Source organism: Mesoplodon densirostris, chromosome 4 (assembly GCF_025265405.1).
Source record: "Mesoplodon densirostris isolate mMesDen1 chromosome 4, mMesDen1 primary haplotype, whole genome shotgun sequence".
NCBI classification, from domain to species: Eukaryota; Metazoa; Chordata; class Mammalia; order Artiodactyla; family Ziphiidae; genus Mesoplodon; species Mesoplodon densirostris.
In genome coordinates, this window is record NC_082664.1 from 44,284,987 (window position 1) to 44,308,163 (window position 23,177).

Below are 23,177 nucleotides of genomic sequence, written 5' to 3' on the forward strand. Positions count from 1 at the left end.
TCTATGGTACTTTCATAACCCATGCAATGAGGAAATAAAAATACTTACCAAGCTTACCAAGAAATCCCATTAAACTATCCCCATGGTAGAAATACCTCCTCACTTGATACTTATTCCTAATGTAACATCTCATGAAAAATAGAAAAGAAAAATATATCTTCATTCAGGAAAAGCAGGCTACAAAGTGTCAACTGAAATCGTTATCACTGTTTGTCATAATGATTCAGGAAACTTTCAACTCTTTCAACTCTTTACATATAGATCATATCAATTGTGCAGCGCCAGGCCTGTTCTTTATCTGTGACCTCTACGCATAACAAGAACTATTCCTGGGACTTCTTACCAGTTCCCTTCAAGATTTTAAATCCTGTTCAGTCTCACTATCTGGGTCTCTTCAGAGGTCTCATAGAAGCGACCTCCCAGAAGTTAGAGGAGTCTATTGATTTGCTTGAGGGTTTTTACCTAGGTTAGGGGTCCCTGAATTTAAGAGATGAGTCAGTAATTTATCCCTTACTTTGGTTGAAACTATTAAATGAGACCATTCACACTATAATAATCCAGCAAAAGAGGTTTGATTTGTTTGCTTTCCATCACATAACTTTACAATATTTATTGGCCTCACCAGGGGGACATCTGCACTCTAGCTAATATTTCCGATTGTTTCTAGGTAAACACTTCAGTACAAGAAGAAATAATACCTTTAAAAAGTATAGACACAGGAACTTCCCTGGTGGTCCAGTGGTAAAGAATCTGCCTTCTAATGCAGGAGACACAGGTTCGATCCCTGGTCGGGGAATTAAGATCCCACATGGCCGTGGGACAACTAAGCCTGCAGGCCACAACTAGAGAGCCCACATGCCACAAAACTACAGATCCCATGTGCTCTGGAGCCTGTGCACCACAACTAGAGAGAAGTCCGCACACCACAATGAAGAGCTCACACGCTGCCAACGAAAGATCCTGCATGCTGCAACAAAGATCTCGCATGCCGCAACTAAGACCCAACACAGCCAAAAATAAATAAAATTAATTAATTAATTTTTAAAAAAGTACAGACACAGGCTGATTACTCTCAAAGGTTTGACAGTCTGAGACTTGGAATCTATTCTCCTGGCATGGGCTAGGTCAAGTAAAAAACTGGCCTCCTGAAATTTTCTGAACTGTAATGATGGGATTTCTCATTATAATATTCATTTTTTCCAATGCATCTGTAAGAGAGTTTTTAAAACTACTGTGTAACTGATGTTAGGTGACCAAATGGTGATTCCATACTAGGAAGAGACAATTCCTTGGTCAACCTTCCTTCTCCAGGAGAGGCAGATGACCAAACGGAGAGAATGATGAATCCTGAGATGGCTACTCAGCCTGGGCCATAAGTATCCACACCGCACTGTGTGCCCAACAGCCTTCAGAATTAATTTTTGTTAAACAGATACATATATGGATGTATAGTAGAAAAGAATATTTCAGTGGGTTTCTTCTTAGCAACATCACAGAAGTTCAAGTTACTCATCTATAAGGAAATGATGGCTTCAGGACATTTTTAAAAGTTGTTTCAAAAAATGTTTCAACTACAGAATTATTCTTGGATCGGGGGCAGTAATCCACCACAAACTAAGATATGCTATTTTATTTACTTTTTAGAAAAATGTTGAGCTCTTAACAGAAAAACTAAAAAACTTTTAAATATATGTTTAATTTTAAAAAATTAATCAATTAATTAATTTATGGCTGTGTTGGGTCTTCGTTTCTGTGCGAGGGCTTTCTCTAGTTGCGGCGAGCGGGGGCCACTCTTCATCGCGGTGTGCGGGCCTCTCACTGTCGTGGCCTCTCCTGTTGAGGAGCACAGGCTCCAGACGCGCAGACTCAGTAATTGTGGCTCACGGGCCTAGCCGCTCCGCGGCATGCGGGATCTTCCCAGACCAGGGCGCAAACCCGCGTCCCCTTTATTGGCAGGCAGACTCCCAACCACTGCGCCACCAGGGAAGCCCCTATATTTAATATTTTAAAAGAAAAATTAAGAGATCAGAAATATACAAGTGATAAGAAATATACTGATGTAATCATCTTTTGAAAATAAAAACATTTTTTTCAAGATTCTATTAAAATGCACAAAAAGGAATTGGGGTAAGATGGCGGAAGAGTAAGACGCGGAGATCACCTTCCTCCCCACGGATACACCAGAAATACAGCTACACGTGGAACAACTCCTACAGAACACCTACTGAACGCTGGCAGAAGACCCCAGACCTCCCAAAAGGCAAGAAACTCCCCACATACCTGGGTAGGACAAAGCGGAGAGATTCCCGCACAGAGGATCGGTGCCGAGCGGCACCCACCAGCCCGAGGGGCTTGTCTGCTCGCCCGCCGGGGCGGGCGACGCTGGAAGCTGAGGCTCGGGCTTCGGTCAGAGCGCAGGGAGAGGACTGGGGCTGGCGGCGAGAACTCAGCCTGAAGGGGGCTAATGTGCCACAGCTAGCCGGCAGGGAGTCCGGGAAAACTCTGAAGCTGCCGAAGAGGCAAGAGACTTTTTCTTCCCTCTTGGTTTCCTGGTGCGCGAGGAGAGGGGATTAAGAGCGCTGCTTAAAGGGGCTCCACAGACGGGCGCGAGTCACGACTGAAAGCGCGGAGCCCAGTGACGGGCGTGGGACGCTGGGGCTGCTGCTGCCGCCGCCAAGAAGCCTGTGTGCGAGCGCAGGTCACTGTCCACACCGCCCTTCCGGGAGCCTGTGCAGCCTGCCACTGCCGGGGTCCCGGGATCCTGGGGCGGCTTCCCTGGGAGAACGCACGGCGCGCCTCGGGCTGGTGCAACGTCACGCCGACCTCTGCCGCTGCAGGCTCGCCCCGCACTCCGTGCCCCTCCCTCCCGCCGGGCCTGAGTGAGCCAGAGTCCCCGAAGAGGCTGCTCCTTTAACCCTGTCCTGTCTGAGCGAAGAACAGACGCCCTCCGGCGACCTACACGCAGAGGCGGGGCCAAATCCAAAGCTGAGACCCAGGAGCTGTGAGAACAAAGAAGAGAAAGGGAAACCTCTCCCAGCAGCCTCAGAAGCAGCGGATTAAAGCTCCACAATCAACTTGATGTACCCTGCATCTGTGGAATACATGAATAGACAACAAATCATCCCAAATTGAGGAGCCAGGAGTCAGTGCTGTGCCTCTGAGGTGGGAGAGCCAACTTCAGGACACTGGTCCACAAGAGACCTCCCAGCTCCACATAATATCAAACGGCGAAAATCTTCCAGAGATCTCCATCTCAACACCAGCACCCAGCTTCACTCAACGACCAGCAAGCTACAGTGCTGGACACCCTATGCCAAACAACTAGCAAGACAGGAACACAACGCCACCCATTAGCAGAGAGGTGGCCTAAAATCATAAAAAGTCCGCAGACACCCCAAAACACACCACCAGACGTGGACCTGCCCACCAGAAAGACAAGATCCAGCCTCATCCACCAGAACACAGGCACTAGTCCCCTCCGCCAGGAAGCCTACACAACCCACTAAACCAACTTTAGCCACTGGGGACAGACACCAAAAACAACGGGAACTACGAACCTGCAGCCTGCAAAAAGGAGACCCCAAACACAGTAACATAAGCAAAATGAGAAGACAGAAAAACACACAGCAGGAGAAGGAGCCAGATAAAAACCCACCAGACCTAACAAATGAAGAGGTAATAGGCAGTCTACCTGAAAAAGAATTCAGAATAATGATGGTAAAGATGATCCAAAATCTTGGAAATAGAATAGACAAAATGCAAGAAACAGTTAACAAGGACCTAGAAGAACTAAAGATGAATCAAGCATCGATTAAAAACACAATAAATGAAATAAAAAATACTCTAGATGGGATCAATAGCAGAATAACTGAGGCAGAAGAACGGATAAGTGAGGTGGAAGATAAAATAGTGGAAATAACTGATGCAGAGCAAAATAAAGAAAAAAGAATGAAAAGAACAGAGGACAGTCTCAGAGACCTCTGGGACAACATTAAACGCACCAACATTCGAATTATAGGGGTTCCAGAAGAAGAAGAGAAAAAGAAAGGGACTGAGAAAATATTTGAAGAGATTATAGTTGAAAACTTCCCTAATATGGGAAAAGAAATAGTTAATCAAGTCCAGGAGGCACAGAGAGTCCCATACAGAATAAATCCAAGGAGAAATAGGCCAAGACACATATTAATCAAACTGTCAAAAATTAAACACAAAGAAATCATATTAAAAGCAGCAAAGCAAAAACAACAAATAACACACAAGGGAATCCCCATCAGGATAACAGCTGATCTCTCAGTAGAAACTCTACAATCCAGAAGGGAGTGGCAGGACATAATTAAAGTGATGAAGGAGAAAAACCTGCAACCAAGATTACTCTACCCAGCAAGGATCTCATTCAGATTTGATGGAGAAATTAAAACGTTTACAGACAAGCAAAAGCTGAGAGAGTTCAGCACCACCAAACCAGCTTTACAACAAATGCTAAAGGAAATTCTCTAGGCAAGAAACACAACAGAAGGAAAAGACCTACAATAACAAACCCAAAACAATTAAGAAAATGGGAATAGGAACATACATATCGATAATTACCTTAAATGTAAATGGACTAAATGCTCCCAACAAAAGACACAGATTGGCTGAATGGATACAAAAACAAGACCCATATATATGCTGTCTACAAGAGACCCACTTCAGACATAGAGACACATACAGACTGAAAGTAAGGGGATGGAAAAAGATATTCCATGCAAATGGAAACCAAAAGAAAGCTGGAGTAGCAATTCTCATATCAGACAAAATAGACTTTAAAATAAAGACTACTAGAAGAGACAAAGAAGGACACTACGTAATGATCAAGGGATCGATCCAAGAAGAAGATATAACAATTGTAAATATTTATGCACCCAACATAGGAGCACCTCAATACATAAGGCAAATACTAACAGCCACAAAAGGAGAAATCGACAGTAACACAATCATAGTAGGGGACTTTAACACCCCACTTTCACCAATGGACAGATCATCCAAAATGAAAAGAAATAAGGAAACACAAGCTTTAAATGATACATTAAACAAGATGGACTTAATTGATATTTATAGGACATTCCATCCAAAAACAACAGAATACACATTTTTCTCAAGTGCTCATGGAACATTCTCCAGGATAGATCATATCTTGGGTCACAAATCAAGCCTTGGTAAATTTAAGAAAATTGAAATTGTATCAAGTATCTTTTCCGACCACAATGCTATGAGACTAGATATCAATTACAGGAAAAGAGCTGTAAAAAATACAAACACATGGAGGCTAAACAATACACTACTTAATAACAAAGTGATCACTGAAGAAATCAAAGGGGAAATTTAAAAATACCTAGAAACAAATGACAATGGAGACACGATGACCCAAAACCTATGAGATGCAGCAAAAGCAGTTCTAAGAGGGAAGTTTATAGCAATACAATCCCACCTTAAGAAACAGGAAACATCTCGAATAAACAACCTAACCTTGCACCTAAAGCAATTAGAGAAAGAAGGACAAAAACATCCCAAAGTTAGCAGAAGGAAAGAAATCATAAAAATCAGATCAGAAATAAATGAAAAAGAAATGAAGGAAATGATAGCTAAGATCAATAAAACTAAAAGCTGGTTCTTTGAGAAGATAAACAAAATTGATAAACCATTAGCCAGACTCATCAAGAAAAAAAGGGAGAAGACTCAAATCAATAGAATTAGAAATGAAAAAGGAGAAGTAACAACTGACACTGCAGAAATACAAAAGATCATGAGAGATTACTACAAGCAACTCTATGCCAATAAAATGGACAACCTGGAAGAAATGGACAAATTCTTAGAAATGCACAACCTGCCAAGACTGAATCAGGAAGAAATAGAAAATATGAACAGACCAATCACAAGCACTGAAATTGAAACTGTGATAAAAAATCTTCCAACAAACAAAGGCCCAGGACCAGATGGCTTCACAGGTGAATTCTATCAAGCATTTAGAGAAGAGCGAACACCTATCCTTCTCAAACTCTTCCAAAATATAGCAGAGGGACGAACACTCCCAAACTCATTCTACGAGGCCACCATCACCTTGATACCAAAACCAGGCAAGGATGTCACAAAGAAAGAAAACTACCGGCCAATATCACTGATGAACATAGATGCAAAAATCCTCAACAAAATACTAGCAAACAGAATCCAACAGCACATTAAAAGGATCATACACCATGATCAAGTGGGGTTTATTCCAGGAATGCAAGAATTCTTCAATATATGCAAATCAATCAACGTGATACACCATATTAACAAATTGAAGGAGAAAAACCATATGATCATCTCAATAGATGCAGAGAAAGCTTTTGACAAAATTCAACACCCATTTATGATAAAAACTCTCCAGAAAGTAGGCATAGAGGAAACTTTCCTCAAGATAATAAAGGCCATATATGACAAACCCACAGCCAGCATCGTCCTCAATGGTGAAAAACTGAAACCATTTCCACTAAGATCAGGAACAAGACAAGGTTGCCCACTCTCACCACTCTTATTCAACATAGTTTTGGAAGTTTTAGCCAAAGCAATCAGAGAAGAAAAGGAAATAAAAGGAATCCAAATCGGAAAAGAAGAAGTAAAGCTGTCACTGTTTGCAGATGACATGATACTATACATAGAGAATCCTAAAGATGCTACCAGAAAACTACTAGAGCTAATCAATGAATTTGGTAATGTTGCAGGATACAAAATTAATGTACAGAAATCTCTAGCATTCCTATATACTAATGATGAAAAATCTGAAAGTGAAATCAAGGAAACACTCCCATTTACCATTGCAACAAAAAGAATAAAATATCTAGGAATAAACCTACCTAAGGAGACAAAAGACCTGTATGCAGAAAATTATAAGACACTGCTGAAAGAAATTAAAGATGATACAAATAGATGGAGAGATGTACCATGTTCTTGGATTGGAAGAATCAACATTGTGAAAATGACTCTACTACCCAAAGCAATCTACAGATTCAATGCAATCCCTATCAAACTACCCCTGGCATTTTTCACAGAACTAGAGCAAAAAATTTTGCAATTTGTATGGAAACACAAAAGACCCCGAATAGCCAAAGCAATCTTGAGAACGAAAAATGGAGCTGGAGGAATCAGGCTCCCTGACTTCAGACTATACTACAAAGCTACAGTAATCAAGACAGTATGGTACTGGCACAAAAACAGAAAGATAGATCAATGGAACAGGATAGAAAGCCCAGAGATAAACCCACGGACATATGGTCACCTTATCTTTGATAAAGGAGGCAGGAATGTGGAGAAAGAACAGTCTCTTCAATAATTGGTGCTGGGAAAACTGGATAGCGACATGTAAAAGTATGAGATTAGATCACTCCCTAACACCATACACAAAAATAAGCTCAAAATGGATTAAAGACCTAAATGTAAGGCCAGACACTATCAAACTCTTAGAGGAAAACATAGGCAGAACACTCTATGACATAAATCACAGCAAGATCCTTTTGGACCCACCTCCTAGAGAAATGGAAATAAAGACAAAAATAAACACATGGGACCTAATGAAACTTAAAAGCTTTTGCATAGCAAAGGAAACCATAAAGAAGACCAAAAGACAACCCTCAGAATGGGAGAAAATATTTGTAAATGAAGCAACTGACAAAGGATTAATGTCCAAAATTTATAAGCAGCTCATGCTGCTCAATAACAAAAAAACAAACAACCCAATCCAAAAATGGGCAGAAGACCTAAATAGACATTTCTCCACAGAAGATATACAGACTACCAACAAACACATGAAAGGATGCTCAACATCTTTACTCATTAGAGAAATGCAAATCAAAAGTACAATGAGATATCATCTCACACCAGTCAGAATGGCCATCATCAAAAAATCTAGAAACAATAAATGCTGGAGAGGGTGTGAAAACAAAGGAACACTCTTGCACTGCTGGTGGGAATGTGAATTGGTACAGCCACTATGGAGAACGGTATGGAGGTTCCTTAAAAAACTACAAATAGAACTACCATATGACCCAGCAATCCCACTACTGGGCATATACCCTGAGAAAACCATAATTCAAAAAGAGACATGTACCAAAATGTTCATAGCAGCCCTATTTACAATAGCCCGGAGATGGAAACAACCTAAGTGTCCATCATTGGATGAATGGGTAAAGAAGATGTGGCACATATATACAATGGAATATTACTCAGCCATAAAAAGAAACGAAATTGAGCTATTTGTAATGAGGTGGATGGACCTAGAGTCTGTCATACAGAGTGAAGGAAGTCAGAAAGAGAAAGACAAATACTGTATGCTGACACATATATATGGAATTTAAGAAAAAAAAATGTCATGAAGAACATAGGGGTAAGACAGGAATACAGACACAGACCTACTAGAGAATGGACTTGAGGATATGGGGAGGGGGAAGGGTAAGCTGTGACAAAGTGAAAGAGCGGCATGGACATATATACACTACCAAACGTAAGGTAGATAGCTAGTGGGAAGCAGCCGCATAGCACAGGGAGATCAGCTCGGTGCTTTGTGACCGCCTGGAGGGGTGGGATAGGGAGGGTGGGAGGGAGACGCAAAAGGGAGGGGATATGGGAACATATGTATATGTATGACTGATTAAATTTGTTATAAAGCAAAAAATTTAAAAAAAATGCACAAAAAGCAAATTTATTTTAGGATTTAAACCTATGAAACATTTAAAATACCTGTTACCCTGGCATGTAAGCCCAACAATAGTAACAGCCTTGATCTTGATAGAGTCTACTTATTAACAGCATGTCTTTTAAATAGTTCATTCTGAAAGATAGAAATTATAAAATTAAAAATAAAATGAATGTTTTAAAGCTTGTAACATCAAAATTACCATTTACTTTTTAAAAAAAATTTTTTAAACCATTTACTTTTACATACATAATTTTATTCCAAAAAGTGTGAGGTGCTTGGCAGAATATATTCAGATGGAAACTTGGCCAGAAATAATCCTATAAACAAACAAAATACTGATGAAAAGATACTAAACTTTTTTTTTTTTTTTAAGAAAAGCTCAAGTACATACAGAGTGGAATAAATCAAAGATTATACTTCTACCTTAAACTAGAAAAGGCAGGTTTTCTGATTAGGGTGAAAAAACTACCAACATCTTTAAATAAAAAATGCTTTTGCTAAAAAGCAGTCCTAAGAAGGAAGTTTATAGCGATATAAGATTACCTCAGGAAACAAGAAAAATATCAACCTAACCTTACACTAAAGGAACTAGAGAATGAACAACAAACAAACCTCAAAATTAGTAGAATGAAAGAAATAATAAAGATCAGAGAAGAAATAAATGAAATAGAGACTAAAAAACCCATAGAAAAGATTAATGAAACTAAAAGCTGGTTCTTTGAAAACATAAACAAAATTGCTAAATCTTTAGACAGACTCATCAAGAAAAAAAGGGAGAGGGCCCAAATCAATAAAGTTAGAAATGAAAAAGAAGTTACAGCCGACACCACAGAAACACAAAGGACCGTAAGAGACTACTACAAGCAACTATACACCAATAAAATGGACAACCTAGAAGAAATGAACAAATTCTTAGAAAAGTACAATCTCCCAAAACTGAACCAGGAAGAAACAGAAAATATGAACAGACCAATTACCAGTACTGAAACTGAATCACTAATTTAAAAACTCCCAACAAACAAAAGTCCAGGACAAGATGGCTTCAAGGGTAATTTCTACCAAACATTTAGAAAAGAGTAAACACCTATCCTTCTGAAACTGTTCCAAATAATTATAGAGAAAGGAACACTTCTGAACTCATTCTATGAGATCACCAACACCCTGACATCAAAACCAGACAAAGGTATCACAAAAAAAGAAAATTACAGGCCAACATAACTGATGAACATGAATACAAAAATCCTCAACAAAATACTAGCAAACTGAATCCAACAATACATTAAAAGGATCATGTGCCATGATCAAATGGGATTTAATCCCAGGGATGCAAGTATTTTTCAATATCTGCAAATCAATCAATGTGATACATCAATTAACAAACTGAAGGATAAAAGTCGTATGATCATCTCAATAGATGCAGAAAAAGCTTTTGAAAAAATTCAACACCCATTTATGATAAAAACTCAAGAAAGTGGGCATAGAGGGAATATAACTCAACATAATAAAGGCCATATATGACAAACCCACAGTTAACATCATACTCAATGGTAAAAAGCTGAAAGCATTCCTTCTAAGATCAGGAACAAGACAAGAATGCTCACTCTTGTCATTTTCATTCAACATAGTTTTGGAAGTCCTAGCCACAGCAATCAGAGAAGAAAAAGAAATAAAAGAAATCCAAATTGGAAAGGAAGAAATAAAACTGTCACTGTTTGCAGATGACATGACATTATACATAGAAAATCCTAAAGATGCCACCAGAAAACTACTAGAGCTCATCGATGAATTTGGTAAAGTTTCAGGATACAAAATTAACATATAGAAATCTGCTGCATTCCTATACACTAACAACAAAATATCAGAAAGAGAAATTAAGGAAACAATCTAATTTACCATCACATCAAAAAGAATAAAATACCTAGTTCTTTTCTTTAGTTCTTCGCAGAACTAAAAGAAAAAAATTTTAATTTGTATGGAAACACAAAAGACCCCGAATAGCCAAAACAATCTGAAGAAAGAAGAATGGAGCTGGAGGAATCATACTCCTTGTCTTCAGACTATACTACAAAGCTGCAGTAATCAAAACAGTATGGTACTGGCACAAAAACAGACATATAAATCAATGGAACAGGAAAGAAAGCCTATGCACCTATGGTCAATTAATCTATGACAAAGGAGGCAAGAATATACAATGGAGAAAAGATAGTCTCTCCAATAAGTGGTGCTGAGGAAAACTGGACAGCTGCATGTAAATGAGTGAAATTAAAACATTCTCTAACACCATACACAAAAATAAACTCAAAATGGATTAATGACCTAAATGTAAGACTGGATACTATAAAACTCCTAGCAGAAAACATAGGCAGAACATTCTTTGACACAAATTGCAGCAACATCTTTTTGAATCCATCTCCTAAAATAATGGAAATAGAAACAAAAATAAACAAATGGGACCTAATTATACTTAAAAGACTTTGCACAGCAAAGTAAACCATAAACAAAACGAAAAGACAGCCTACAGAATGGGAGAAAATATTTGCAAACAATGCGACCAACAAGGGATTAATTTCCAAAATATACAAACAACTCATGCAGCTCAATATCAAAAAAACAAACAACCCAATCAAAAAATAGGCAGGAGACCTAAATAGACATTTCTCCAAAGACATACAGATGGCCAATAGGCACATGAAAAAATGCTCAACATCGCTAATTACTAGAGAAATGCAAATCAAAACTACAATGAGGTATCATCTCACACCAGTCAGAATGGCCATCATCAAAATGTCTACAAATAATAAATGCTGGAGAGGGTGTGGAGAAAAGGGAAACATCCTACATTGTTAGTGGGAATGTAAATTGTTGCAGCCACTATGGAGAACAGCATGGAGGTTCCTTAAAATCTAAAAATAGAGTTACCATATGATTCAGCAATCCAACTCCCAGACATGTATCTGGAAAAGATGAAAACTCTAATTCGAAAGATACAGGCATCCAAATGTTCATAGCAGCACTATTTGCAATAGCCAGGACAAGGAAGTAACCTAAATGTCCATCGACAGATGAATGGATAAAGAAGGTGTGGTATATACAATGGAATGTTACTCAGCCATAAAAAAGGATGAAATATTGACATTTGCAGCAACATGGATGGACCTAGAGATTATCATACTAAGTGAAGTAAGTCAGACAAAGACAAAATGATACCATTTATATGTGGAATCTAAAAAATGATATAAAATGAACTTATTTACAAAACAGAAATAGACTCAAAGACATAGAAAACAAACTTATGGTTACTAACAGGGAAAGTGAGTGGGGGAAGGGATAAATTAGGATTAACAGATACACACTACTATATATAAAACAGATAAGCAACAAGGACCTACTGTATAGCACACAGAACTATATTCAATATCTTATAATAACCTATAATGGAAAATAATTTGAAAAAGAATATAAAGTATAAACTACATGTATAGTATAACTGAATCACTTTGCTCTACACTTGAAACTAACACAACTTTGTAAATCAACTATACTTCAATTAAACAAAAAAGAAGCAGGTGGAATAAAAATATTTTAATCACAATAATTAAAATCATTTAAAACGCTTTTGCTAAAATTAAGAAACATCTTTCCCAAACAGAAAAAGTCCTGAAAACCAGAAACTGGGGTGGGGGGTGGGTAATGTTTAAAACGAAGCAGCACTTAGAAACATTTCGGCAGCTTTCGTATATCAGAGACTTGTAAGTGAACATCAAAACCAAATTATGATCCACAGAACAGTATTTTTCTTCTTCTTGTTTAATGGGAACTATTACAAGCACACATGTGTAAAAGGCCACAGCAAAAAAAAATAGGTTCTAAAGTGAAACCTAGAGCATTTCAGTAACCAAATATCTGAGTGAAGCTTGAGGAGCTGTGACATAAGAAGAAATATGTGTGGACACATTTCTGAGTTTCCACAGGTTCTTGAATCTTCTATCTTCAGTGAGAAAAAACACTCAGACTCTAAGTTTCCCCGACAATGGTACCTACTAGAAGTTTAAGGAATTCTAAATTGCTCTTCAGTAATTCTCAACCTTGAGTGCACATTAAAATCATCTGGGAAGGTCTTTTTTCTTTTTTCATACCAATGCCTGGGTCCCACTCAGATAATTAAATCAGAATCCCTGGATATGGAAACCAGGAATTTTTAAAGCTCCCAGAGGTTCTACTGTGCAGCCAGGGCTGAGACTCACCAGAAAAATGCTGAGAAAAGTCAAGGATGACTATAGTTACTGTGTTTGAATTTTAGTTGTCACAGAAAAAATTTTTCAGAGATAAATGTCTTTGCTAATGCTAGGCTGCCCTTCTTCTTATATGCTTACTGTACAGTGTAGGATGCTTATTAAACCCCTCAAGATAATGACATCCACCATTAATTGAGCACTTATGTGGTGCCGGGCACCATGGTGGGTGCTACCCCCAACATAATTGATAATCCCCAGTATCCTGCAAACCAGGTATTAAACCCATTTACCTAGGCAGCTGTGAAGGAGGGGTTTATTTGCCCCATCACAGACCAAGGTGAAGAAACTGGAATTAGAACATACATGTGTCTGATTACAAAGCCATGTTTTATTTTCTTTTAATTTTATGTATTTACACTTTTAAAGTTAATCCAATCACATTTCAGAGGTTTATACACTATAAAGATTTATAAGGTGTACATGTAAGGTATATAAAAATCCACAGTAAATATAGTCATACCTAACTCCTATCACTCAACCTATCACCTAGCCACTCAATCTCCCTCCTTGGAGACCAAGTTAGCTGTTTTTTGTCTATCCTTCCAAAGATAGTTAATGGATACATAAGCAAATATGTGTATGTAAGCATATGTGTATGTACGTGCCATATATTTGGATTCCTCCCCACCTCATTTTAAATGATGGTAGCATAAGTCATACACTATATTGCACATGGCCTTTTTTACTTTAACAATATATCTCAGATATGTGGTATATATATATATATATATATATATATATATATATATATATATATAAAATGGAATATTACTCCACCATAAAAAAAAATGAAACATTGCCATTTGCAGTAACATGGACAGACCTAGAGATTATTATGCTTAATGAAATAAGTGAGACAAGACAAATACTGTATGACACCACTTATATGTGGAATCTAAAAAATAATACAAATGAATGTCTATATAAAAGAGAAACAGACTCACAGACATAGTAAACAAACTTGTGGTAACCAAAGGGGAGAGGGAAGGGAGGAGGGACAAATTAGGGGTTTGGGATTAATGGATACAAACTACTATATATAAAATAAATAAGCAACAAGGATTTACTGTATAGCACAGGGAATTATACCCAGTATCTTATAATAACCGATAATGGAATATAATCTGCAAAAATACTGAATCACTATCCTGTGGACCTGAAACTGACATAATATTGTAAATCAACTATACTTCAATTTCAAAAAATCAATGAAAAAAGCCCCAATCTATCTCAGAGATAATTCTATATCAATACATAAACATTTTAAAATTCTTTTTTGTGCCACCTAATATTCAGTTGTACTATCACTTTTTTAATCAGTTCCTTACTGAGAGACATTAGATTGCTTCCAATTATTTGCTCTTATAAAAAATTTGGAATGAATAACCTTGAGCAACTTAATTTCATAACTAAGTACAGATAATTATATCCGTAGAATAAATTTTTCGATGTCAAAAGTTATGCCCTTTCCACTATTGTACACTGCCTCAGGATTCTAAGAAATAACACAGACTCATGATGATATCCATTTAAATTATTTTATTTAAAAATGTTACCTAAATACCCAAATTACACTTTTCATTTTAATAAAAAATTAAAAACTGTTTTTCTGAATATGTTGAAGGACAAAAATAGTCTGAGAGATAGTTTTATGCCAGAGAAAAATGACCTCAAAACCAGTAGCACAAATACTGTACTGGCTCTCACTTCACATTCAGAAGGTATCTGTTCCTGAGGACTCTGTGTCCCCCTGGACAGTGCTGATGCTCAGAGACTGAGAGCAGTCCTCCAGGTTCACTGAGGGTGGTGTCACGGAGATCTTGGCAGGTGATGTCTGCGAAGTGAAGAGTGGAACTGCTTTACCACCTGTAAAAAGGAGAAACTCCTTCAGCTAAACAAGTGTACCTGAGTATTTATGTGCCTTAAACTTTCCTAAATAATACTGGGGATCAAAAAAGGATTGCATTTGCGATAATTTCTTTTCTCAAGGTGCTCAGAACTTGTCACAGAGGTAAAATACACCCTCCTTTCCACTCCCACCCCTGAACAATTAAGAGACAACATTTTCAAAGTATATGTTATGATCTGAATGTTTATGTCTCCCCAAAATTCATATGTTGAAATCCTAATGCCTAGTGTGGTGGTATTAAGAAGTGTGGCCTTTGGGAGGTGCTTAGGTCATTAGGATGCAGCCCTCATGAATGAGACTAGTGCCTTTATGAAAGAGGCCCCAGAGAGTTTGCTAGCCCCTTCGACCATGTGAGGACACAGGAATCAGGAAGAGGTGCCTTGATCCTGGATGTCCAGCCTCCAGAACTGTGAGAAATAAATTTTTGTTGTTTAAAAGCCACTCAGTCTATAGCATTTTGTTATAGTAGCCTGAATAGACTAAGATGGTGGTATACAAGTGACCAAAACTGTGGTACAGATGATAAATGCTAGGTAAGACCAAGTCAGGGAGGCAGTTTGAAATGAAGAATTCATTAATATGTTTTTAAAAACCCAGAGTTGACTACATATATATATCTATCTATCTGTATATACCCTAATTCACTCCTTTAAGTTTAAAAAGCACATTGCCTAAGAGCATAAAGAATGCCAACTTGGTACTATTTAAGACCACAAAAATCCTCATTTCAAATTTCATGTACTTACCATATATACATAATAATAAGCATTTTAAAAGTAAATTATCCTAAATAATCTTAAAGACAACTCTGAGTCAAGAGTCATAGTAATTTTTCTAAAACTCCTTTATACTTTTAAAATAGTTTCCACAGTAATAAAGTGAAATTTTCCATCAAGTTTTTATAGGGACCACAGTAAAAGTAGTCAGTTTTGGAGATTCAATGATGACTCAATCACAGCTGTTCAAGATGATCAAAATACTTGTAAAAGAAAACTTCCTTTCATATTAGGAAGTCTAACAAAGACTATTTTAATATACCATTCCTTTTTGTTACTTGTATCAATTTATTTTTAATAAAACAGTAAAGGGAAATAAGATTTCATATAATTATAGCAGTACTACAAACTGTAATACAACAGCATAATCCTTAAGAAGAAAGCAATTATTTTATCAATTTAAATAGAACAAATATTTTAAATAGGAAAAGACTTGTTGAAATTTACCTCTGTCAGGATATGATAAAAACTAAAATTATGAAACTTATTGTTTATAAACTTATGGTTTATTCAGTACTTGTAGTCTCTGTGTCTGGAATGATGCCAAACACATTTTAAATGCTGAAAAAATATATATTAAATAAACATTCAAGGGACTTCCTTGGTGGGGCAGTGGTTAAGAATCTGCCTGCCAATTCAGGGGACGCAGGTTCGAGCCCTGGTCCGGGAAGATCCCACGTGCCGTGGAGCAACTAAGCCCATGCGCCACCACTACTGAGCCTGTGCTCTAGAGCCCGCAAGCCACAACTGCTGAAGCCCGCGCACCTAGAGCCCGTGCTCTGCAACAAGAGAAGCCACCACACTGAGAATCCCGCACACCGCAACGAAGAGTAGCCCCCACTTGCTGCAACTAGAGAAAGCCTGAGCGCAGCAACAAAGACCCAACGCAGCCAAAAATAAAAATAAATTTAAAAAAGAAATAAATTAAAAAAAAGAAACAATAAGAACTTCTTTTAAAAAGTCTTCATAGGACATTAGCATCGTGTAAATATTCTGACATTTTACAAAACCGTGATGCAGAATATACAAAGTAACCAAGAGAAGTATCCAAGATCAGAGCTTACCTCGTCAATAAAGTAAAAACCAACACAGGATATAACTAAGGCTTGAGAGCAAAATTAATTTTCAACCTGTAAAATTAAATGTTATTTTCCCCCGATTAAGAAAAATTCCATTCCTTGCATTACTTACATATCTGTCAAAAACTACACTGATGCCAGATATTCTTCTTTTCTTTGTTATCCAGTTTCACAAAACTGCTTTACATGTGCCTTTATTTTCTACTCTGCACATTAAATTACTGATTAAATTGTTCAGTGATGTAACAAGAGCTATAACTTTTTTTTGGACCTTGAAGAAGTTTCCAAGTCTCAAGGAACATATTAAATTCAATTATTGTAAAGTTATGCTATTTCTTATAGTTACTGCCTTAGATTTATACAGCAATTAAAATTTTGCAAAGATCTTTTGCCCATCATCTTATCTCATCCTAACAGTAATTCTGGGAGGCAGACAAGGTAAAGGTAACTGAGGCACAGAGATGTCAGAGTGGGCTTTTCCGAAAGCATATGGTCACTAACTAAACATCTATACAAGCCTACTGTATGTGTGGAGCTAAGATGGTGTTGAGAAGATGATACACAGGTGAAAAAGAAATAGTCCTCATCTTCAAGAAGCTTAAAACCTAGTAGTGTAGATAAACATGTAGAGGAATACTTGGTTTAAATTAGGTGGAAGTAGCAGTTGAGCTAGGACTTAAAAGATGTGGAAGGCAATGAAGAAAAAGAGGACAACAAAATAAATGATGACAGAAATAAGAGAAGGACAAAGAAAGGTGAATAAAGAGAAAATAGAGGAACACAAAAGGGAAGTGTCAGATAAGTAGGAAGAGACCCAAGAATGAAGAGTCACACAAGGTAAGAGTCACACAAGGTTTTCAAAAGAGTCTAGTATAATTCATCTAATTCGTAATTGGTAGAGCTGAGACTACAACTCACTGCTTTTTGCCTGATACCAAATACCTTAATTATCCACATAAAAAAATTAGTACTTTTAAAGGTTGTTGAGGGAAATTCCATTTTAGTAGTGGTATGTAATGGTAGGGGCAGCTAAGGAGAGGAGTAGTGATGAAGTTTCAAGCACAAGTCCCTTTATGATCAGTCAAGTCTGGGGTCCAAATGAGGTCTATTGTTCAGTCACCTGGGAATGGTCCCATCAAGACTGTCAGTGTGAGGTTTTCGTGTGGGAAGGAGTAAAAGAGGAAGGGGGAGGAACAGAGCATGGATTCCGTAATAGGGCAGTGCTAGGCTCATCCATTTGCTAACTCAATAAATATCAACTAAGCACCTATGTGCCAGGCACTGTTCTAGACTCTGGAGATATCGGCAGTAAAGAAAACAAAGGCTCTAATCTCACTGACATCATATCCCAGCTGGATGTGAAAGGCAAATGACAAGTAAGGAAACAAACATATATTATGTCAGGTGGTGATGAGTGCTATAATGAAAAATAGGTAAGGGGTACGAGGGAGAATGAGTGATAAGGGACTTTTGGAAAGTTACATAACTTCTCTAAAACCTCATTTCCTCTTCTACAAAATAAAGGTAAGAGTACCTACCTCAGAGGGTTTTATGCGGATTAAATGGGATAATGCATATAAAGTGTTTTGAATAGTGCTGGCAAATAAAAAGCACTTAAAACAGATTAGCACTTACTTTTATGGAACTGGAAAGAAATTATCCTAAGAGGCAATGACCCTCAGAATGGGCTGCAAAAGGCAGTCGACTCAGGAGAGAGGGATAAGAATGTGTCACTGAAATACACTAAGAAAAAACCCCACAGCTTTAGAAGGCCTCCAAATAATTATGCTACTTTTAACTCTAGTAACTTAGTTTTAATCAATGAGTTATATCAATAAAATGCATCACCTTATCTAAAGGTGTTTGTTAATGTACATTTTGGAAAGGTTTTTTGAAGCACTCATTTACACAAGCTAAACAGTCACAGTTTTAGAGCTTTAAAAGAGAACTTTTTAGACTGGAAACTTTTTTCAAAAGCATCACTGTTAACAGGCAAAAAGAGTCACATTCATATCCAGTTATGGTCCTCACAGAGTTTAATTTGTTTTTAAAGAAAAGACATAATATCTTAATAAATCATCATTAAAGCAAACATAAATTTTCTACCTATATTAAATGTAGTTTGATGCTTTCAAAGTTTGACTTTTTAACTTTCCACAGTCATGTCATTACTCTATGATGTAATTGTTTCAACAGCTGTTTTCAGATTTGTTTTTAAAAAAGGGAGATTATTCCTTGATTCCGTGGGTAGGCAGTACGTCATTTAACCTGGCATGCATTTAAGCGGGAGATGTCACTGAGCGAGACCATGTATTTGAAGCATCCTAAGTCGTATCTGTAAAACTCTTTAGGCATTTGAAATTTGATTTTTTGGCTTTAAAAATATTTAAAATTCATAAAGAAATTTTGTTTTCTGTTCTTTGATTGTAAGACTAAGGAACAGAAAATCTAAAACTAATTTATTCTAAGTAATAAAGTAATAATACAGGATTTTTTATGTCCATTTAAGAATTTGCCTGTATATCACATGTGTATTTTTAAAAATACATATACAAAACTTTCTAAAAGCTTTTTAGGTTTAGATAATCCATTTCATCAGCAGGTTTTAGATTCTGACTCTAATCTTCAAACAGTTGGTAACCCATTATTATGTCTCTGTTATTTGCAAACTGAGAGGAATCCAAACAAAGTATTCTCTCCTAAAACAACATGAGGCAAGCAGAGAAAAGAAGTAAAAAATTCCTCAGTAACTTCACAGAAGAATGCAGCACTGCACACTCCTCACTCAGATTCAGTAACTGCACATGGCATAAGCCACATAAACTTATGGGATTCTTCTATGAGTTGATGAATAGATAGTATAGTGACTTTAAATTGCCTGGATTTGGGTATTTCTACATGCAGATCAAGATGAGTTTCTTATATACTGCATATTTAAAAATAAAATTAAAAAGGAAACAAAGATAATAATCTTTAATCAAGTACCCGAAGGATCTGAATCCAGAGTCCATGGATGGGTGACCCGGGATCTATCTGTGAATACCCTGAAACCATATGCAAATTATTTTCATATAAGTACAGTTTGGAAGGGAGACAGGTAGTCATAGCTATCAATGTCTCTAAGGGGTCTGCGGACCCTAAATACTCAAGAACATGTGCAGATGAATTACACTCTCTGAGTTGTTTTCCCAGCCGTAGTGGTGAAATACAGGGGTTCCTCTCCTGTTAACTGCGGATGCCTTATTCTCTGAAGGCAATGCTACTGCAGCACTTAGGAGACTGCACTGTAATTATTTATGTGTCTGTCACTTCCACTGGACAATATATTCCTTAAGAGCATGAACTGTGACTTACACTCATTGTCTTCCGAGTGACTAGCACAGTAGGTACACACTAAGTATCTGTGACCTTATCATCTTGTATTACTGTTATTTGCTTGTGGGTCTGTTGCTCCTGTTAAGTGTGCCCCATGAGGACAATGACTTTGTCTTGTTTACGTCTGCATTCTACAAAGTTGTAGCATAATGCTAGGTACACACTGGGCCTTAAAATGATTGCTGAACCAAACTGATTTGTTTCTACCTAGAGAGTCTGTGGTTCCTTATGGCTACCAGCTTGCTTAGACTCATGCTGACCAGATCCAGTCTTTAAAATCAACCCTGAGTTCCAGCAACACAGTTGCTTCCCAGCTGTCTATGAAAATGTTACAGTATTTCAGCTGTGTTTTACTGAGTTCTTGAAGCATTTTTTCCTGTCCACCCTGGGTTCATCTACTCTTGCTTAAATTCCTTGTTTAAGCAGCTGCTAAACTATCCTGCTGTATTCAATTCTCCTCACATACTTAACCCAGCCCTACAGATTTTGCAACATTATAGCTTCAGTGCTTGAGAACAAATACTACAAGCCTTGATGAAGAAGATGCCTGGTCATTTGATGTTAGGTATATAGTATGTAAAATGAGATTTGCCTCTGCTTTACAGAATTAGTCAGTATTAAACATTTCTTTCCTTACTTTCATGTTTAAAAGAGTGATTTAAAACGTTAATATAGTCTCATCCCAAAATGTGTTTTAGAAATATACACCCTATTACATTTTTTAAGTTTACTATTGCTTCTGTTTTTTAAGTGAGTTGACAAATGCTTATTTTAAAATTTATAATTTAACATAAAAATACAGCAGTTCCTATAGGAAGAATAAATGTATTGGCACCTGTAAAAACAAGTCCAAATCTTTTTTTCTCCAAAAAGCAATAGTTAATGTGAAAGATCTGTTTCTTCTTATGCCAGGTTCCAGCTGCTTCACTTTGTTTAAAACTGACTTCAGAGTTTAAACAGTGTCCTGTCCCAACAAATAACCTCCCCCAGATGGAATTATCTCGAGTACTAGCCTCAGTGCTCGAATACCACACCTGCAGCCTTTTAATTCAACATTTTATAAACTTTCCAAAAGGAAATGATAGATTTTTTTTTGTCTCCTAACTTTTGGAGAGTTGAGTTTAGTGCATGAAGGGAGTTCTATACCTGGGGTGAGTTTATAGATATTTTAAAAGAATAAAAAATTGGAATTATTTTCTCTACTGTGTTGATTATTATGAGAGAAAGCAAGAAGGAAATGAAAAAAATCTGAAACTTTTAAAGTAAAAAATCTTACCTGTAAATATGGATGCTAGGTACAGATTGGGCTCATTCTGTGTCCGATCCATATCACCTGGTGAAGCTACAGTTAAAAAATTTTTTTTCATAAGAAAATCAGTTAAACATAGAAATAATCATGATTCATTCCTGCTATTAAAAAAAAAAACCCACAAACCAAATGCACTCCCACAGTTACTTTCATAAAACCAGGCAAACAGAAGCCTGACCTTGTGGCCTTAATATAAAGAAGGAAGTTAAACAGCTGAATTTTAATGACCGCCAATAGAATAATACTTTACCTAATAGATTATTATCTTTATGCATCGAAGATTAGGGAAAGGGAGAAACCAAGGATCATGAAAGAATTTGCATAATTATTTGTATTTAATAAGAGAAACTCATGGGCCATTTCTTCCAAGGCTAAAAGTTTTCACAGATTCTCTTACTTAAGGATTTAATCATTATAAAAAGAAGTTTAGAATTTCCCTTCTCCCTAGGCCAGCCTGGGGCATATTGCCCAACACAATCCATGTGAAAAAACCAGTAAAGTTGTCACGGAGCAAAGAAGAACACTACCCTGTTAAACCAAAGCCAAATTTTAATATTAAAATGAAATAGGCTGGGGAAAAACTTTTTTTATAGCTAGAGAATTATAAAGCCAAGAAAAGTTAAATAACTGAAGAGAGAAACCTGTGGTACATATAGTTCTCAGGCCAAAAAGATACCCTGGGTGCCTAAGGCATATGCCCCAGTTGATGGCATGCTGTTAACCTATGCTCTGAAATATACTCAGTTACTGTTAATAACCACTGTTATTCAGAATGATTCAGAAAAAATTTACAGTATGGTATAATCAGTATTTTCTGATTTTCTCTAAGGTAAAAATCAATCATCTCTCAAGCTTCCTTTATTTCACGAAAATTTCAGGTGGATTTAAAAGAAGATAATTAAATGAAAGTGATTTTAAGCATTACATAGTTCACTAAGCCAAGCAATATATTCCCACTGGTGACAAACATTCATGTTAAGCTATTGTAGCTACGTTGTAGGAAACACATATTTAAATGTTAAAAAATTAAATGCATTAACAGTTTGTACCTCTTAATCCCCTACACCTATATTGCCCCTCCCCTCTCCCCAATGGTAACCACTAGTTTGTTCTCTGTATCTGTGAGTCTGTTTCCTTTTTGTTATATTCACAAGTTTGTTGTATTTTTTAGATTCCACGTATAAGTCATATCATACAGTATTTGTCTTTCTCTGTCTGACTTATTTCACTTAGCATAATACACTCCAAGTCCATCCATGTGGTTGCAAATGGCAAAATTTCATTCTTTTTTATGGCTGAATAGTTTTCCACTGTGTGTGTGTGTGTGTGTGTGTGTGTGTGTGTGTGTACACACATCTTTTTTATCCATTCATCTGCTGAGGTACAAACTATTATGTATAAAATAAGCAACAAGGGTATATTTTACAACACAAGGAATATAGCCAATATTTTATAATAACTATAAATACAGTATTACCTTTAAAAATTGTAAATCACTATATTGTACACCTGTAACATAATATTGTACATCAACTATACTTCAATAAAAAACTTAAAGGCAATACATACAGATCAATGAAGAAAAATTAAAGCTTAAAAAGTATAGTTTTAGAAGAAAATATAATTTTATAAGGGTAAATTTGTAGGTGAATACAAATTACTTATACACCGATAATCTGAAAATTGACCCAAATTGGGCATCTGACTTTGATAGTTTCTAAAAA

At 36.8% G+C, this 23,177-nt stretch overlaps 1 protein-coding gene across 9 annotated transcripts in view; it reads right to left on the reverse strand.

Annotated features, from left to right (window-relative positions):
* Positions 1 to 14,529: 14,529 nt before the first annotated feature.
* KIAA0586 (KIAA0586 ortholog) overlaps positions 14,530 to 23,177 on the reverse strand; it is a 107,347-nt gene continuing 98,699 nt past the window's right edge. For all 9 annotated transcript variants that reach the window (XM_060096136.1, XM_060096135.1, XM_060096134.1 and 6 more), the window contains 2 exons: positions 21,421 to 21,486; positions 14,530 to 14,871 (listed from right to left, as the gene is read on the reverse strand). In XM_060096136.1, coding sequence (XP_059952119.1) covers positions 14,720 to 14,871; positions 21,421 to 21,486 — 218 coding nt within the window. In that variant the 3' untranslated portion in view covers positions 14,530 to 14,719. The remainder of the gene's footprint in view (positions 14,872 to 21,420; positions 21,487 to 23,177) is intronic.